This window comes from Miniopterus natalensis, chromosome 11, assembly GCF_054644295.1.
Source record: "Miniopterus natalensis isolate mMinNat1 chromosome 11, mMinNat1.hap1, whole genome shotgun sequence".
Lineage (NCBI taxonomy): Eukaryota > Metazoa > Chordata > Mammalia > Chiroptera > Miniopteridae > Miniopterus > Miniopterus natalensis.
The window spans coordinates 73,166,877-73,184,822 of NC_142091.1; the positions used below are offsets into that span (position 1 = coordinate 73,166,877).

The window sequence follows — 17,946 nt, forward strand, 5'->3', positions numbered from 1 at the left end:
AAGGCCTGGGTTCTGAGAAGGCCTGTCTGTCCCACAGGATGGCTGAGGAGATTATCACCCCAGTGTACTGCACCGGGGTGTCTGCACAAGTGCAGAAGCAGCGGGCCAAGGAGCTGGGCCTGGGCCGCCATGAAAATGCCATCAAGTACCTGGGCCAGGATTATGAGCAGCTGCGGGCTCAGTGCCTGCAGGCGGGGGCCCTCTTCCGCGACGATGCCTTCCCTCCAGTGACCCAGAGCCTGGGCTATAAGGACCTGGGCCCCAACTCCTCCAAAACCTACGGTATCAAGTGGAAGCGTCCCACGGTGAGAGGGGCTACCCAGGTCCCTAGTAGGGAGTGGAGTCTGGGGTGGCTGGTCTAGAGACAGGACTCTGGGTCTCTTGCAGGAGCTGCTCTCAAACCCCCAGTTCATCGTGGATGGGGCGACCCGCACGGACATCTGCCAGGGAGCGCTGGGTAGGCCCTAGGGGGTTTTCGGTGTTTTTTTCCATAGGAGTTCCCTGTGCCCGTTCCTTCTGGCTCTGCCCCAACCCCTCCCTCCTGCAAGCCTAGACAGGCTCTGGCTATCAGTGATGGGGCTGGTTTGCCCAGATTCCTGGGGCTTTCCTGTAAGTTGAGGGATATGCTACCCAGGGAACCCCGGGTTCTCCCCAGCATGGGCAAGCTTGTGCACCTCCGAGAGCTGATTAGCAGAACAGGTCTGATGTGGGTCTCCCGTCCCAGGGGACTGTTGGCTCCTGGCTGCCATCGCCTCTCTCACCCTCAATGACACCCTCCTGCACCGAGTGGTCCCACATGGCCAGAGCTTCCAGGATGGCTACGCTGGCATCTTCCATTTCCAGGTGAGGTGCAGAGCGTGGGGGAGAGAGTGGTAGCTGCCACTGGAGGAAGTGAGGACAGATGACCCACAGCAATCTGAAGTCAGGGTGGCTCAGAGCCACACCCTGCAGGGACCAGCCCTCCCTCTGGAATGTATTTGACCTCGGTGCCATCTAGGATCTGTCATGTGTGAAATGGTTGGGCAGGTATTTTGACTGGCAGTTTTCCTGTGTGGTTGTGCATATCGGGAGGAAAGTGCTTGGAAGAATAGAAAGGTCTCTGTGTTACATCCTGTGGGACAGATCCTTTTTCCTCCCCGGGGTCTCAGTTTCCCCATCTAAAAATAAATGAATGTTCTGCTGGGTGAAAACAGACCATGTATGGCCATCTCCACCCCTGGTATCAATCTCCCCAGCTACCCACCCCAGCTCCTCCTGGACTTTGGCAGCCTCCAGCCTCTGACAGAGCCCTGCCGAAAAGAAAAACTTGGGATTGAGTCTATTTAAACCAGCTTTTCCCGCCGAGCCCATTTTTGAAGTCATACTAATGAATTCTTAATGAGCTGGTGTTGGGGGAGACGCCCCCCCAGCAACCCTGGATGAGACCCTCTGGCCCCAGTGGCCCTAGCCCTGCCCTGGGGACTCCTGGGTGTCCTCGTTCCACCTAGTCAGGGAGCCCTGTTACCATCCATGCTCCATCCTCACCTACCTTGGGTCCCAGGAGACAGCCTGCAGGACCCATAGGATCCCTGGTGCCGTTCATTTGGCCAAGCGCCACACTTGCCCAGGCTGCCTCACTGCCCCTTTTCCCACTGCCTCCCCCTCACTCCTCCAGTCTGCTCCTCCTGCCCTTTTTGGCCAGTTCAATAGCGCCCCCCTCCCTGCTACCCCTGCTGCTTGGGTGCACCAGCTCCCCTTTCCCCATTGTTCTGCCCCCTTCCTTCTCCATAGCATTGTGTTGCTTCTGGCCCCAGGCAACCTGACTCCTCCGTGCCTGGGGAACCCGGCCCTCTGGCATCTCTGAAGCAAACCCCGTGATTGCAGGAACCCCGCCCATTTGTGGTTGAAGGATCTGGATGTTACATTTTCAGTCTGTGTCCACTTTACATATGTATCTCTACCCCCTACACACACACACACACACACACACACACACACACACCCTGGCCTAGAATGGGGAGCGGAGAAGTAGGGGCCATGTCCTAAAGAAGGCCGTTTCCTGGAGAGCCCAGGCTGGAGCTTTCCAACCTTGGTCTGTTTAAAATATCAGCAGTGCTGCCCTTTTAGGACAGCTTTACCTTCATGATCGGGTTAATTCTACCCATGAGGAAGGTACTGCTGTTTCCTTTTATGGATAGGGAAACTGACGCTCGGAGGGGATAACTTGCTTTAGGATATGTGATCTAGTAAGTGGCAGACAGGTTTGATCTTAGGATTGGGGACCCCAGAGCGGGTACTGACTGTGCTCCCTCCCTGCCCACCCACAGCTGTGGCAGTTTGGGGAGTGGGTGGATGTGGTTGTGGATGACCTGCTGCCCACCAAGGACGGGAAGCTGGTGTTCGTGCACTCTGCCCAAGGCAACGAGTTCTGGAGCGCCCTGCTGGAGAAGGCCTATGCCAAGTGAGTGGGGGCCCAGGGGACAGCTGCAGGCCATCCTGGGGTGCAGCGACCTACATGGTGCCAGAGCACTGACCTGGGGCCACCCACAGGGTGAATGGCAGCTATGAAGCCCTGTCTGGGGGCAGCACCTCCGAGGGCTTTGAGGACTTCACAGGCGGCGTCACCGAGTGGTATGAGCTGCGTAAGGCACCCAGCGACCTCTACCAAATCATCATCAAGGCGCTGGAGCGGGGCTCCCTGCTGGGCTGCTCCATTGATGTGAGTGCGCCAGCCTGTCCCTAGTGTGTTTGCACAGGGTCTGGCTGGCTCTGGCCAAAAGCAGTGTTGGGGTGCCCCTTCTAGGAGGTGTTGGGTTAGGTGGGGTCAGGGTCCCTGCCTTCTACTCCTAGTAGCTGTTGTTTGTATAAGGGTGAATGTCCAAGACCCGGGTGCTCAGGGCTCATCTGCCTGGGAGTAGGGATGCTGGCCAGGTCCTGGAACCTCGCCTCTGACCACAGCACATGGCTTTCTGCAGATCTCCAGCGTTCTGGACATGGAGGCCATCACCTTCAAGAAGCTGGTGAAGGGCCACGCGTACTCTGTGACTGGGGCCAAGCAGGTACTGTGGGGGCCTTCCCTGCAGGCTGGTGACCACCTCTCTGCCTGCTCTTGCCTCTCTGGCCTGTGACCAGGGCTGTGGGAGGGCTGGCTTGCCTATAGTAGCACCTTATCTGTCTCCTGGGGACTCCTGTCCTGAGGTGTTCATCTTGTCCTGCCTTGGTTTCCTGTAGTTTGTGGACACAGCTGCTTTTCCGCTGTTTCTGGTGTGGCACTGGCTGCTGGGTGCTGGGTGCTGAGCAGGGCTTGGTGAGGGTGAAATGGCAGGAAGGGGTGTTAAAGCACATTCCAGAAACAGGCACTGATGGGAGCTCTGGGAAACAGGTGAACTACATGGGCCAGATGGTGAACCTGATCCGGATGCGGAACCCCTGGGGCGAGGTGGAGTGGACAGGAGCCTGGAGTGACCGGTGAGGGGCTGTGGGCACTGGCTGGGGAGGCTGATCAGTACGACTGGCATTTCTCCTCAGGGCTCTGCCAGCCTGAGGTGGGCTCAGGATTGAGCAGAGGGGCCCATCTTCATGTTACTGGGTCTAGGGACCAAGCACAGGGCACCTGGGCCCCTGTGCCCAGCCTCTGAGCATCCTCAGGGCTTCTGACCTGGGCTAGGGGAGGACAGGCCCCAGGGACAGAGGCCGGGCAGGTCAGTGCCCACCAGCCCCTGGCAGCACCCTGCTCCCCACAGCTCCTCAGAGTGGAACAACGTGGACCCTTATGAGCGGGAGCAGCTCCGAATCAAGATGGAAGACGGGGAGTTCTGGTGAGCAGCTCCCTCAGCCTGGCCCCTCAGGAGGCACACACCACCTCCCAAACCCACAAACTGGGCCGTATGGCACCCCTGTGTGTCCTGGCTGGGGACCGTGGCTCACCTCTGCACCCCGATCCCCAGGATGTCATTCCGAGACTTCATGCGTGAGTTTACCCGCCTGGAGATCTGCAACCTGACTCCCGATGCCCTCAAGAGCCGGCGGTTCCGCAAATGGAACACCACCCTCTACGACGGCACCTGGCGGCGGGGGAGCACCGCGGGGGGCTGCCGCAACTACCCAGGTGACCTGAGCCCACAAAGGGCGCGCACACGGGCTGGGGGCTGGGCCCCGCTGCCTCCAGCGTGCAGGCCTCAGGCAGCACGTGTTCTTGGGGAGCCTCAGCTTCTCACGTGGGAGATGGGGGTGGTTGTGCTGACCCCTCAGATTAGCTTCGAGGAGTAAAATGTTGCACGTCCTTGTAAATTCTAAAGAGCCACGCTTGCCTCCCATCCTGGGGCCTGAGCCCAGGGTGATAAAGGGGAAGGAGACTTTGTTGCCATCCAGCCACTTCCTGTTATTTCTCAACCCGCGACCTTCCTCCTGGCCAGCAGTCCTCCCTGACCCGTCACCTTTCCCTGGGCTTCCAGATCCACGTGGATGACTTGGTCCACAGCCTGGCCTCTTAATCCCTTGCCATCCTCACCTGGAGCAACCTTTCCTTCCCCTTAGTTCAGCCACCACCCTGAGCTGTTCCAAACGCCCCTCTCTGGCCTCGCCTTCGACCCTTGCAGCCCTCCCCGCAGCTCTCACTCAGCCTTGTTGACCTGTCTGATCTGTCGAACCCACTACTTTTGCACTGTCCTCCACCTCCCACCTGTCCTCTCCTTACCAGGTTAGTCATGGTGTTCATCTTTTCCCTGCAAGCTCTGTTTCCTGGCTCCTGGCTCCCTCCGCTCCTCTCACTTGGCACAACCACAATCCTGGTTGAACCCTCTCCCGTCGCTCCAGAACCACTGAGTGTGGCTGGAGAGAAATCACAGGGCTGGGGCAGGGTTTTCCCTGGGAATGCATAGCTACAAACTTCAAATGAGCACTTTGCACGGCCCGGCAGCTCCACTGCTAGTCAGCATTGTCCACACTCTCCCTGCAAACCTCCCTCCGCCGTGACTCATCTGCACACCTGGCCTGGCCTGTTACTGAAAGACAGAGCTCATCACGCAGGAACCCCCTCATATTCCCACCTCCGATCTCTCAGCCTGTCTAGACCTGTCCCATCCTACTGCTTTCCCTCCCGTGACAGTGGTAGAATTGTCCCTGCCCATGGGGACCCCGACCTCCGCTGGGACCCCATTTTCCCTCAACCTCCTTCATCCATCACCTCTCACTCTCGTGTCATTATGCAGACTTGTCTGTCTCAAAACAGGGCAACCCTATCGTAGCCCCACTTCCCCACCCATTTCTCTGCTCTTCAAAGCAAAATTTCTCAGGAATTGCCACACTCCTGCTTCCTTTCTTTCTTCTAGTTCAGTTTTTCACCTGCTCCAGCCCAGCTGCCACCCTCACCACACGGCTGCAACCTCTTTCTTGGGGGTCACTCCTGGTGGCTTCGCCAGACCCACTGCTGCTGGTCTCTCGCCGTTTCCTCCAGCAGCTCCTGCGTGGCTCCCAGCCCCCTATTTTGAAGTCTTTTCCCTCATAGGGATCCAATTTCCCTTTCCCCAGATAGGCAACCACTGTCCCTGTACCTTTTACTGAGGTGCCTGTCCTTTCCCCCCTGCCCTGCAGTGCCAGCTCCATCACAGAGCTCCCACATGTGTGGGTCTGTTTGGCCTCGCCATTCCATCCTTGGTCTGTCCCTCTGCCAACAGCACGCTGATGTAGTTGCTGTAGATTTGTACGGAGTCCTGCTATCGGACAGGGTGCATCTCTTCTTCAGGACTCTCTTAGCTATCCTTGCATTTTGCTTTTCCGTGTGAATTTTATTATTTTTTAAAAATATATCTTTATTGATTTCAGAGAGAGGAAGGGAGAGGGAGAGAGGTAGAAACATCAATGATGAGAGAGTCATTGATCGGCTGCCTCCTGCACTACCCCGTCTGGGGATCGAGCCCGCAACCCGGGCATGTGCACTGACCAGGAATCGAACCCCGATCGCCTGGATCCTAAGTCGATGCTCAACCACTGAGCCACGCCCAGCCGGGCTCATGTGAATTTTAGAATCAGCTTACCAGGTCATACAAAAAACCATTTTGAGATTTCATTTGGGATGGCATTGAATCTGCGGATCAATTTGGGGAGAGTTGCCATCTTTACGATTGTGAGCCTCCGTATCCAGGAACGTGGTGCAGGAGCCCCTCCTTATCTGTGTTTTTGCTTGCAGCACTTCCAACCCACAATCAACCGTGGTCTGAAAATATTAAATGGAAAATTCCAGGAATAAGCCATTTATAAGTTTGAAATTATGAGCTGTCCTGAGTAGCGTTCTGAAATCTTGGGCAGGCCCGCCCAGGCCCTGAGTCATCCTTTTGATCAGCGTATCCGCAGTGTGTCCGCCACCTGCCCGCTGGCCAGGAGCATCTAGGTTATCGGGCCACGACTGCCGTATCGCAGAGCTAGTGTTCAAGTGGCCCTTGTGGTAGTCTGATGCTACGTCGCAGTGCCCACATCACTCGCCTCACTTCATCACATCACACAGGCGTTGTGACATCGCACATCATTGTAAAAAGAAGGGTGAGGACAGGATAAGACCTTTTGAGAGACCACAGTCACATCACTTTGATTACAGCATATTGTTATAATTCTATTTTATTAGTAGTAAGTTTTGGTAATCTCTTATTGCTCCATATTTTTAAATTAAACTTCATTATAGTAGGTATTTATAGGGAAAAACATACAATATATAAGGTTTGGTACTATTCGAGGTCTCTGGCATCCCCTGGGGTCTTAGAACGTATCTCCCACGGATAACGGAGGACTACTGTATATCACTTTATTTTGGCTTTCTTTAATGTCTTGTGACAAAATTTTATAATTTTTATCATAAAGGGCTCATACATCTTTTGAGACTTATTCCTAGAGACTCTATCATATTGATATTGTAAACAATATTTCTTAAAATTACATCTCCTAAGAAAGAGTTGCTGAGCCCGGCTGGGCGTGGCTCAGCGGTTGTGCACCGACCTGGGATCCAGGAGATCAAGGTTCGATTCCCGGTCAGGGCACATGCCCGGGTTGTGGGCTCGATCTCCAATGACTCTCTCATCATTGGTGTTTCTCTCTCTCTCCCTCTCCTTTCCTCTCTCTGAATCAATAAAGGTATATTTAAAAAAAAAATTTAAAGAAAAGAAAGAGTTGCTGATACAGTAACATGCAGTAGACCTCTTAAATTTATTTTATGTCCAGCAAACTTGTTTAATTAATTTTAAGGATTTATCTGTAGATTCTCTTTGGTTTTCTTTAAAAAAAAATTTTTAATCCTCACAGGATACGTTTTTATTGATTTTTAGAGAGAGGAAGGGAGAAAGAAAGAGAAACATCAATTGGTTACCTCCCACACTTGCCCTGACCTGGAATCGAACCTCAAACCTTTTGGTGTACAGATGATGCTCCAACCAACTAAGCCACCTAGACAGGGCTCTCTCTGGCTTTCTAATTGACAATAGAGCATCTGCAAATAATGACAAATTTGTTTCTTTTCCAATTCTTATAACCTTTGTTATGTGTTCTAGTTTAATATGCTGGCCAGGGCTATGGTATTGAATAGAAATGGCTATGTCCTTGTGGTCTTAACCCTGTCTCAGAGGAAAAGTTTTCACGGCTAAATGTTTAGATTTCATCACTAAAAACTTCTACTCTAGGGTTTTTTGTAGACACCTTTTACCACATTATTGCAATTTAATCTTATTAAGTACTTTCAGTTGTATTTAGTATGATAATATGTTTTTTTCTTTTATCTGTCAAAACACTAAATTACATTGACCACTTTTATAATATTAAATCAACTTTACATTCTGAGATAAAAATGAGTTCATAGCATAACATTTTTATACAATAGCTTTACATCTGTGTTCATGAGTGAGATTTGCCTGTAATTTTCCTTTCTTATACTGACCTTGTCTAGTGTTGCTATTGGTGCTATATTTATATTTGGCTTCTAAAGTGAACTGGAGCCCAACCTGGTGTGGCACAGTGGTTGAGTGTTGACCTATGACCAGGAGGTCATGGTTTGTTTTTTTAAAATATATCTTTATTGATTTCAGAGAGAGGACAGGAGAGGGAGAGAGAGACAGAAACATCAATGATGAGAGAGTCATTGATCGAGCCCACAACCGGGGCATGTGCCCTGACCGGTAATCGAACCCCGATCGCCTGGATCCTAGGTCGACACTCAACCACTGAGCCACGCCCGGCCGGGCCAGGAGGTCACGGTTTGATTCCCGGTCAGGGCACATGCCCGGGTTGTGGGCTCCATCCCCAGTAGGGGGCGTGCAGGAGGCAGCCGATCAATGACTCATCATTGATGTTTCTGTCTCCCTCTCCCTTCCTCTCTCTGAAATAAAATAAAAAATATTTTAAAAAAATAATAATAAAGTGCATTGGGAAGCGTTTTCCCTTTTCCTGTTTCCCAGAGGAGTTTGCATGAGATGGGGATGATTTGTTGCTTGAATGTTTGATGGAAATGGTCTGTAAAGCTGGCAGGCCTGCTCTTTTCTTCCTGTGAACATTAACCTTTGATACTGAGTATCTTCAATGGTGATTGGACTATTCAGGTTTTCTCTTTCCTCTGGAGCCTGTTTTGATGAATTGTATTTTTTAGGAATTTATCCTTTGCATCTGTTTTCAAAATTATTAGTGTAAAGTTACCCTAAGATACTCTGATGCCTCGTCTGTTGGTACCCTCTCTTTATTCATAGTGCTGCTTATTTGCATCGCCTCTTTCGTCTTCGTTGATTCTCGGAGAAATCTGTCAATATTAGACCTTACAAAGAAATGTCTTCTGACTTTGTTGGTCTGACGTATAGTATTTTTTTATATCATTAATCTTTGCTTTTCTGTTTATCTCATTCTTCTGCTTTCTTCGGATTTATTTTTAAACTTTATTTCATGTCTTCTTAAATTAGAGACTTATTTCATTAATTTGGTTTTTTAAAAATATATGCTCCTAAGGCAATAAATTTCCCTCCAAGTGTGTCTTTAATTCAGTCACACAATTCTGATACATAATTTTTAAAGAATTGTGATAATTCACATACTATGAAATTCACACTTTTCACGTGTACAGTTCAGTGGGTTTTAGTATATTCACAGTGCTGTGAAATCATCACCATTATCCAACTCCAAAACATTGTCACTGCCCCCAAGGACACCCTCCATCCCTTAGCCGTCACTCCTATTCCCCACTTCCCCGCCCCCGAAACCATTAATCTTTCCGTCTCTGTAGATTTGCCTATTCTGGACATTGCATATAGATGGGATCATACAATATGTAACCTTTTGTGCCTGGCTTATTTTCCTTAATATAGTATTTTCAAAGCTCGTCCACATTGTGGCATGTATCAGTACTTCATTTCACTTTTATGGCAGAATAATATTCCATTATATGGGTGGACCACATATTGTCTCTTCATTCATCAGCTGATGAACATTTGGGTTGTTTCCAGTGCTTGGCTATTATGGGTAATGCTGCTATGAATATTCACGTACATGTGTTTGTGTGAGCATATGTTCTTTTGGGTCTATAAGTAGGAGGGAAATCATTAGGTTGTATAGTATTTACGTGTTTAATTTGAGGAACTGCCACTGTTTTCTAAAGTGCCGACGTCGGTTTCCATGCCCACAAGCAACGTCTGAGGGTTACAATTTCTCTCTATTCTTGTCACCACTTGTCATTGCCCATGTCTTTTATTATAGTCTTCCTAGTGGGTATAGTGTCAGAAGGTTCTTTTGCTCTTTGGTTCAGTCCACACTCCTCGCCACCACTCCGGCTTCTGCAAACCTCTGGCACCTCCCTGGGTCCCCTGTGTTCACGGGAACCCCCTGGGTCCCTGTGCTCACTGGGACTGGGAGCCTCATTAGACTGGCTGTCCGCCTGTGTGTGGGGCTCAGCTCTCCCTCTGCCTGGCCCCTGCTTCCCAGTGTCGTCCCAGGGCTTCCCTCAGTTCTCAGCTTAAATGCCACCTCAAAGATGCCTTCCCTGGCCAGCTCCAGCTTGCTTGTGCCCTGTGATTGTTCGTTAATTAACCTGGCTGGCGCATTCTTTTCCTCCTGTGTCAGGAATGTGAGCTCTTGAGGACGGGGACTGTGTGTGTCCCCACTGTATGTCTGTCACATGGCACACTATGGGCACTTTGTTGAGTGAATGGATAGGCACATGGGGGTGGGGAAGACTTGGGGTCTGGCTCGGCTCTGCTCCTCTGATCCTCACCTCTTCCCCTCCTGTAGCCACCTTCTGGGTGAACCCCCAGTTCAAGATCCGGCTGGAGGAGACAGATGACGTGAACGAGGATGACTACGGGGGTCGAGAGTCAGGCTGCAGCTTCGTCCTGGCGCTCATGCAGAAGCACCGCCGCCGGGAGCGCCGCTTTGGCCGTGACATGGAGACCATTGGCTTTGCAGTGTATGAGGTGAGCTTGGGGTTAAGTCCAGCGCGCTGTTGAAAAGCCGGGCTCCCACCCACCACAGGTGAAATCAACCAGGGGGCGCCAGAGGACACCACTGCCATTGCTTGCCTATCCTGACTAAGCCACTGGGGTGAATCACTCCACTGAGGCAGGGTCCCATGAGCCCAGGGCGGCACCTGCTGAGCCCTCTGCCAGGTTTAGGGTGTGCAGGGGCCTAAAATTCACCCACTGGGGCTGGTGGAGGGGAAGATGTTTGGCTAGGAGAGGGGACGATTCTGGGACTCATTCCCACTTACAGGCCAGAAGGCTTCTCTTGGGAAGAGAGAGCTAACTGAGCTGACACCTGGAAGGCAGCTCTGGGGGCCAGAGTTTGCTCAGCTTCAGAGAGAAGTGGGCAGGTGGACTGCGCTAGTGGAGTAGTGAGCTCCCTGTCTGGGAAGTGTGTAAGCAGAGGCTGGTGTGGAGGTGTATGATACAGGAAGCCCTGCTTCCTGCACTGTGTTCAAGACACACAAACTCCTCGACCTTCCTGGTGGGGGTCAAAACAGCCTCAGCCCAGGCCTAAGACTCCTGGCAGCCCATGGACCTCTGATGTCCCTGGACTGTAGGACATTGCTCTTGGCCACCCTGGGAGCTGTCCTGGGGGCTCTGATTCATAGCTGAGACCCAGAGCATTTCAGGGACAAAGAGGATCTTGCCTGTGCCCCCCTCCCAGGATCCTAGTGTCCCTCTCTGATGTGAAGACAGATCCGGGTCACCACTTTGCCCCAGGCCCAGGACCCTGCCTCCTGGTCTCGTCATTCGCATCTTAAGAACTCAGGGCCCCTACCCAACACTTACTACACCCTGGGCCCCTGGGCCAAGCATGCTTCTCTAACTTCCCTATCTCTCTTGTAGGTCCCTCCGGAGGTAGGTGTGGCACATGACTCACCTGGATTTACACACCCCTGAACACACATGCCTGATGGTGTGCAGAGGGGAGCAGTCCTGTGGCAAGTCCACAAAGAAAACTAAGAAGTCACCTCATTTTACTGCTCACAAAGTGCCCCTCAACCCCCGCCCATTGTTCAGTGGGTAGAGCAAACTGCTCTCCTGGAGGTCAGAGCAGGTAACAAGTGAGGGAGTGGGATCTGAACCCTGGCCCTCAGAGCCCCACCTGACACGCACACCGAGGTTCTTCCTGTCTTACTGTTTACACTGCGTGAGTGTGGGCTGCGGCCTCTGGGGCGCGGGTTAGGAGCAGGGCGGGGGATGGCTGAGCACCCCACACCCGTGAGCGCTGAATGAGGTGCGGCATCTGCCCTGGGCCGCTCCGAGTAGTAGTAAGGAGGGAGTTCATTCATGGTTATAGTATCTACATTCACCTCCACCCTGTGCAGTAGGCAGGGTTATTACCCCCGTTTTACAGAGACGGAAACAGACAAAATGGCTTGTCAGGGTCACGCAGCCTGGGGTGACTGAGCCACGACCCAGCTCTCCAGCCCCTTGGCCAGGACTCGGAGCCTGGGGCCCGGGTCCGGGGGCAGCCCTACGGTGGGCTGAGTGGGCAGCTGCTCCACTCCCTCCTTCCCGTCCAGCTGGTGGGCCAGCCGGCCGTGCACCTGAAGCGCGACTTCTTCCTGGCCAACTCGTCTCGGGCCCGGTCGGAGCAGTTCATCAACCTGCGGGAGGTCAGCACCCGCTTCCGCCTGCCGCCCGGGGAGTACGTGGTGGTGCCCTCCACCTTCGAGCCCAACAAGGAGGGCGACTTCGTGCTGCGCTTCTTCTCAGAAAAGAGCGCCGGGACCGAGTGAGTCGTGGGCCCTCCTTTCCTCCTGTCGTCCCCCCCCCCCCCCCCCCCCCCCCCCCCCCCGGCCTCCCTGCTCCCCCTGACTGGCCCTCGTTTTCCGCCCCCTCTGCAGGGAGCTGGATGATCAGGTCCAGGCCAACCTTCCTGATGAGGTACGTGCCCTGCCCCCACCAGGCCTTCTTCCCCTCCACCCTGGGTGTGTGATGGGGACCTGGGTGTCCTATCCCCCGGGCTCCATCTGGCAGGGCAGAGCCCCTTCTGGCAGGAGCCGTAAGAATAAAGCTGATTCCTCGTTTGCCCAGCACTTTAAAGTCTGCCAAGAGCTTTGTGATAATAGTTGTGTGGGATCTCTGTGCTCTCGCTCTCTGCCGGTCTGTGTTGAGATTTTCTCCAGGTCAGCCTGTTTCCTCCACAGTAACACTGTCAGGGTGCTGTCACCGTCTCCCCTCTCAGTGGGAAACTTAAGTTCAGAGATGTTAAGGAATTTGCCCAGGTAGTGCAGCAGGGAGTCAAAGTTCACCCTTCACTGAGCTGAACTGTACCCTCCTCATTTAGGCCACCAGAATCCTGGACAGGGGGTAGAGTGGGGATTAGACTCCCACCTTACAGACGAGAAGAGTGAGGCTCAGAGAAGTGAAGTGACATGTAGCTATGAGTGGTCCCAGCCCTGCCTCTAGCTGCTGCCCATGTGAGGGCTGGGCTGGGGCGTCCCTGACCTGCTCCCCCTTCTCCATCCAGCAAGTGCTCTCGGAAGAGGAGATTGATGAGAACTTCAAGGCCCTCTTCAGACAACTGGCAGGGGAGGTAGGTTGGGGTGTGGTGGAGGGGCGCCTCTGGGGCATTGAGGGGTGGCCACTCCCCAGGACAGGTGCCATCCTCCCTTCTCCCTCAGGACCTGGAGATCAGCGTCAAGGAGCTGCAGACCATCCTCAACAGGATCATCAGCAAACGTGAGTGTCCCCGAGCGGCTGCTCTTCACCCTGTGTCCTGCCTCCCATTTCCTCCAAACTCCACAACGTAGGCTTCTGCTTGCACACTGGACTGAACCCGACCCCTTGGTTTTCCTGGGTGGGGAAACCTTCCACTACCTTCCTGAGCCCTGCTCACCCCCACTTTCCTCCTGAACACCTCACGCTGTCTTGCGGACCCCATTCTCTGAGCCTGAGTGCAGTGGCCTGGTGTGATTCGAAGCTTAGCCGCTGCCAGCACCTTAGTGCCAAGCGCAGGACCCTTCCTCCTGGAAGATGCATCTGGGGCCAGGCCAAGTGTTTCAGGAGGAGACCTGGCTTCACTTCTCGATGTGCACAACTGAAGGAAGCACCCCCCCAGCCTTCCCTTTGCCCCTACCTCTGACCTCCGACCTCCATCCGTGCTGTTCTCTAGACCCCCCCTCTCCTCTTCTCACCTTGGAGCCTGAAGCAGACTCCACCTCAGCCATGGCCACCTTTGCTGAATGTTTCCACCGCGTGTCTTTCATTTCTGTTTCGCACCCTTTTCATTTTACTCTGGTCTGATCGATCCTAGTGTTGATCTGGCTGTTGAGACACCGGCATGATTGCCAAAAGACTTTAAACTGTTATTTCTGATGATAAAAACACTACTACACACTTATTCTGCTAGATTTTACATGCCAGGGGACAGGAATCATGCCTCCCTGATCCTGCCCCACCCGATGCCCCTACCTCGGGCTGGGCCCAGGAAGCTCGCTGGGCTGGGTGCTGAAACTGTTTTTCTTGCAGACAAAGACCTGCGGACCAAGGGCTTCAGCATGGAGTCCTGCCGCAGCATGGTGAACCTCATGGACGTATCCTGCCGTGGGGCTTGCAGTTGGGGATGTAGGCGTGGGAAGGACTCTGGGTGACTTGTCCCAGGAATAGTGCAGAGAAAGGAACAACCCTAACCCTAAAGCTTTGTGGAGTGTGGATGGACCTGTGCCTTCTTTAACATCGCCCCATTGATTGGGAGGGGGAAACTGAGTCTGGGCCTTGTGTCAAGTGAGAAATGGAGCAGGGCCTGCATCCCCGAGTGACCCTAAGGCTTGTGCTCTGCACCCTCCCCAGCCAGCCTGATTCAGGGAACAGGGCAGGCCTGGCCGCGGGCTGACTGTACTCGGTCTTGTTGCTTCTCCCCTCATCTGGTGTGCTCTGCAGCCAGTCTCCCCTTCTCCTGGGCTGCTCGTGCTCTCCCCATGCCTGGTTTCAGCTGTAGAGTTTTTTTCTTAATGACTGCCCAGCGCGATGGCAATGGGAAGCTGGGCCTTGTGGAGTTCAATATCCTGTGGAACCGCATCCGGAATTACCTGGTAGGTGGCCCCTGCTGGCAGCACCATGCCCCCTCCTCTGCAGCCTTAGTCACAGCAGGGCCAGGCTGGGCTGCACACTGCATGGACCAGGTCCTCCACCTTGGGTCTACTTCTCCGGAGCCCACATACCCCAGCAATTGACCCACCTTTTGGGCCTCTCCCCTCCACCCTCAACAATCCCCCACCCCAGGGCGGACTGAAAGGGGGCTGTTCTGGCCTCGCTCTCACCCTCCGCTCCCCACCCCAGGCCATCTTCCGGAAGTTTGACTTGGACAAGTCAGGCAGCATGAGTGCCTACGAGATGCGGATGGCCATCGAGTCTGCAGGTGAGGCTGGCGGGCTGGTGGCATCTGTGGATCCCCAGGCAGATGGCCCCAGGCTGCTTCCCTGACAAATGGTCCTATCCCTGGGGTGATGATGGTGATGGTGATGGTGGTGGTGTGGGAACAGCCATCTTCTGCCTTTTTCCCCACGGTTACTTAGCCAAGTGGTTTAGCCCAGTTTGCTTTTTTTAAAAAATATATCTATTGATTTCAGAGAGAGGAAGGGAGAGTGAGAGTGAGAGAGAAACATCAATGATGAGAGAGTTGTCATTGATCGGCTGCCTCCTGCACGCCCCCTGCTAGGCATGGGGCCCGCAACCCGGGCATGTGCCCTGACCGGGAATCAAACCGCAATCTCCTGGATCCTAGGTCAATGCTCAACCACTGAGCCACGCCCGGCCGGGCAGCCCCATTTACTTTTGTCTTCAGTGCAGCTAATGAGGGTGGGGGTTTTTATTGTCCCCATCGTGCACAGAGAAAAGTGAGACTCAGAAAGGGAAAGTGACTGGCCCGAGGCCACACAGACAGGGAGAGGTGGAGCAGCCCTAGCCTTCAATGAGAGAGACTCAGGGTTCACCCTTCCAGCCCTGATCCCCCTCCCTGTCCCCTTGGCTGGGTGAGTCTCCCTGGCCCTCACCTTCTCTCTTGGGCCAGGCTTCAAGCTCAACAAGAAGCTATACGAGCTCATTATCACCCGCTACTCGGAGCCTGACCTGGCTGTGGACTTTGACAACTTCGTATGCTGCCTGGTGCGACTGGAGACCATGTTCCGTGAGTGTCCCCATTCAGCTCCTGCCTCCGGGTGTAGATCCTGCATGGCATGTACCAGGGAGGCGAAGGTCTTGGGGTTGAGCTCCAGGTGGGCTGAGTGCCAGGAGTTGTGTGTGGCGGGTGCTCTCAGGCAGCAGGAAGAGCCTCTAATGGCTGTGGTAGGTGAGAGAACTCAGGGTGCTGTGGGGAGGTGGGGGTGAGGCAGGCAGGGAGGCCTGCATGAATGCCTCCAGAATTCTCAGCCCCATGTATCTTTTCTTGAACACACAGGGTTTTTCAAAACTCTGGACACAGATCTGGATGGAGTTGTGACCTTTGACCTGTTTAAGGTGGGAACCTCCCTTGGCCAGGTGGGGGAAGGAACTTGGGAGGTGGAGGATTCTTACCTTCCTGGGACTGGAGCCTGTGGCCTCAGAGCCAATCCTAAAGGCCAGGCCACCCAAGTCCTGGAAGGATGGGGTGGGGTGTCCAGATCCTCGGAAGGGAGCAGGAAGGGAGGGCCAGGCCTCTGCAGGAGCCAGCAGCCTGGTCTCCCAGGGGTGGAGGAGATAAGAAAGTGCCCCACCTCGAATCCCCCAAAAGGGTTCCTCTCCAACCTGCCTTCAGAGGGGCTGAAGAGATGGTAGCTCCTGAGCTATGGGGCTGGGAGGCTGGACTTGGGATTTGCCCTGCTGACCCCTTTCTCCACTCTCCTCTCCACCGGCAGTGGTTACAGCTGACCATGTTTGCATGAGCAGGGGATAGGCCCCCTGGCTCCGTTCCTCTCCCTTCGTCATCTGCCAAGCTACGCCTTCCTACCACACCACACTAGGCCACGCCAGCTGCAAGTGCCTTCCTCAGAGTGGGAAGTAGCCTCCTGTCCCTTCACCTCCCATCTGCCATGGTTCATCTGCTCTCAGCAGGGCTGTGTGGCCCTCCCTGCTCCACGGACCATGGGCTCAGGTGGACTTCCCCAGCACCTCCTGTTGCCAAACCAGGAAGGCAGCTTTCGCTTGTTCCTTCCTCAGGATGGGGCTCCTGGGGGAGCTGACAGCCCCTTGCGTCCCAGCATCTTGATGTGTCCTTTCCCCTCACTCCAGAGACCACTCACCTGGCCTTACCTGCGGACTTTAAACCATAACCACTAGCTCTGCACAGTCTGTATTGTAGCAGCAGAGCCCCCTCCCAGCCAGAGCTGCCTCCCCAGGGCTGTGAACGCCTGTTCCTGTGCAGAAGCCAATGAATGCCCCCTCTGCCCCATGCCCTGGCACCCAGCCATGTCTGCTGACCAGGAGTTGCCTGGCCCCGGGGATGTTCAGGCCTTCCTCCTCCCCTCCTCACTCCTTTTTTATATTGGTGATTTTAAAGAGGACTTCTGGGACTGATATACCACTTATGGGGGTGCCAGAGGTACCTGGGCGTGGGTGTGGTGGGCTCATGTTTCCATGCAGAGAAACCCCAGATAATAAAGGAAAAAGGCCCCATGACTGTCTCTGGAGTGTGTTTCTGCCCCAAACTGCTGCCTTGGCCTGCAGGGCCACCTGGGACCCTAGCAGTGTGGCCCTGCTGGTCCTCCACACCCTCCTGGCAGCCCTAGAGGCCTGACCCCTGCCTTCCCTGCACACTCCTGCTTATGAGACTCTGGCTGAAACCAAAACCCCTACTTAGCACAATCTTGACCCCCCAGAGAGCTCCCCAGAGCACAGAGTCTCCTTCAGGTCCTCCTGGGTGGGGGGTGCCCTGTGCCCCAGACACCTGCAGCTTATCTTATGTAAGCTGCTCAGCCCCTCTGGAATCCTGGCTTTTCTTACTAGAGATAAGAGTGGGTAGAGGTGGGGGTAGAGGAGGAGTTGGGATGGTGGGGGTGAAGTGGGAGCCACAAACTAGGACAGCGTGTGCAGGGCAAAGGCTGATGGAGCCCAGGCGCGGGGGGGTGGGAGGTGCCTTCGGCTGCTGTGAGCCCCAGGTGGCGCCCTGAGTGGCAGACTGCCTTGACTCTGCCCACCACAGGCTGGCACAGGGCCTGGAGTGGGCCATCCTGAGCCTGTGTCTGGCCTTTGCAAGTCCCTGGTCCTGGTCCTGCTGGCCTTGATGTCCTCAGTAAAGAGGGTTGGCCCATTGCTGCCTGGGAGCCTTGCTGGTTGTGAGAGGGCCAGGTTGCTGGATGTAAGGGGGTATGGGAGGCGGGTGCACTGGTCCCGTCCTCTGAGTTCTCTGTATGGAATTTTTTTGGTGAGAGGGTTGGAACATCTTGGGGCTGGATGATCTGGGGGCCCTACCCCCCACAAAACCCCATTCAAAAGAAAGGAGTCCTCCGGTGAGGGCAGCAGCCAAGCAGGGCAGCTGGGCCTGCAGATCTGGGCAAGGGCTGTGAGC

The 17,946-nt window shown here is 54.3% G+C and overlaps 1 protein-coding gene across 1 annotated transcript; it reads left to right on the plus strand.

Annotated features, from left to right (window-relative positions):
* CAPN1 (calpain 1) lies at positions 1-17,050 on the plus strand. Its single transcript, XM_016208420.2, has 21 exons — positions 1-305; positions 388-457; positions 725-843; positions 2,307-2,440; positions 2,530-2,698; positions 2,955-3,038; positions 3,362-3,447; positions 3,723-3,797; positions 3,927-4,087; positions 10,228-10,409; positions 11,304-11,315; positions 11,984-12,195; positions 12,308-12,347; positions 12,934-12,999; positions 13,088-13,145; positions 13,935-13,999; positions 14,429-14,497; positions 14,745-14,823; positions 15,475-15,591; positions 15,862-15,920; positions 16,298-17,050. The coding sequence occupies exons 1-21, from the start codon at positions 39-41 to the stop codon at positions 16,322-16,324; spliced, it is 2,151 nt and encodes a 716-aa protein (XP_016063906.1). The 5' UTR covers positions 1-38; the 3' UTR covers positions 16,325-17,050.
* Positions 17,051-17,946: the final 896 nt, after the last annotated feature.

What these genes read in the sequence shown, in the direction of transcription:
- CAPN1 (XM_016208420.2), top strand. Translation starts at nt 39, where the DNA reads ATGGCTGAGGAGATTATCACCCCAGTGTACTGCACCGGGGTGTCTGCA. An exon ending in TCAAGTGGAAGCGTCCCACG is followed by an intron (nt 306 to 387) that starts GTGAGAGGGGCT and finishes GGTCTCTTGCAG; the next exon opens with GAGCTGCTCTCAAACCCCCA. An exon ending in TGCTGGGCTGCTCCATTGAT is followed by an intron (nt 2,699 to 2,954) that starts GTGAGTGCGCCA and finishes GGCTTTCTGCAG; the next exon opens with ATCTCCAGCGTTCTGGACAT.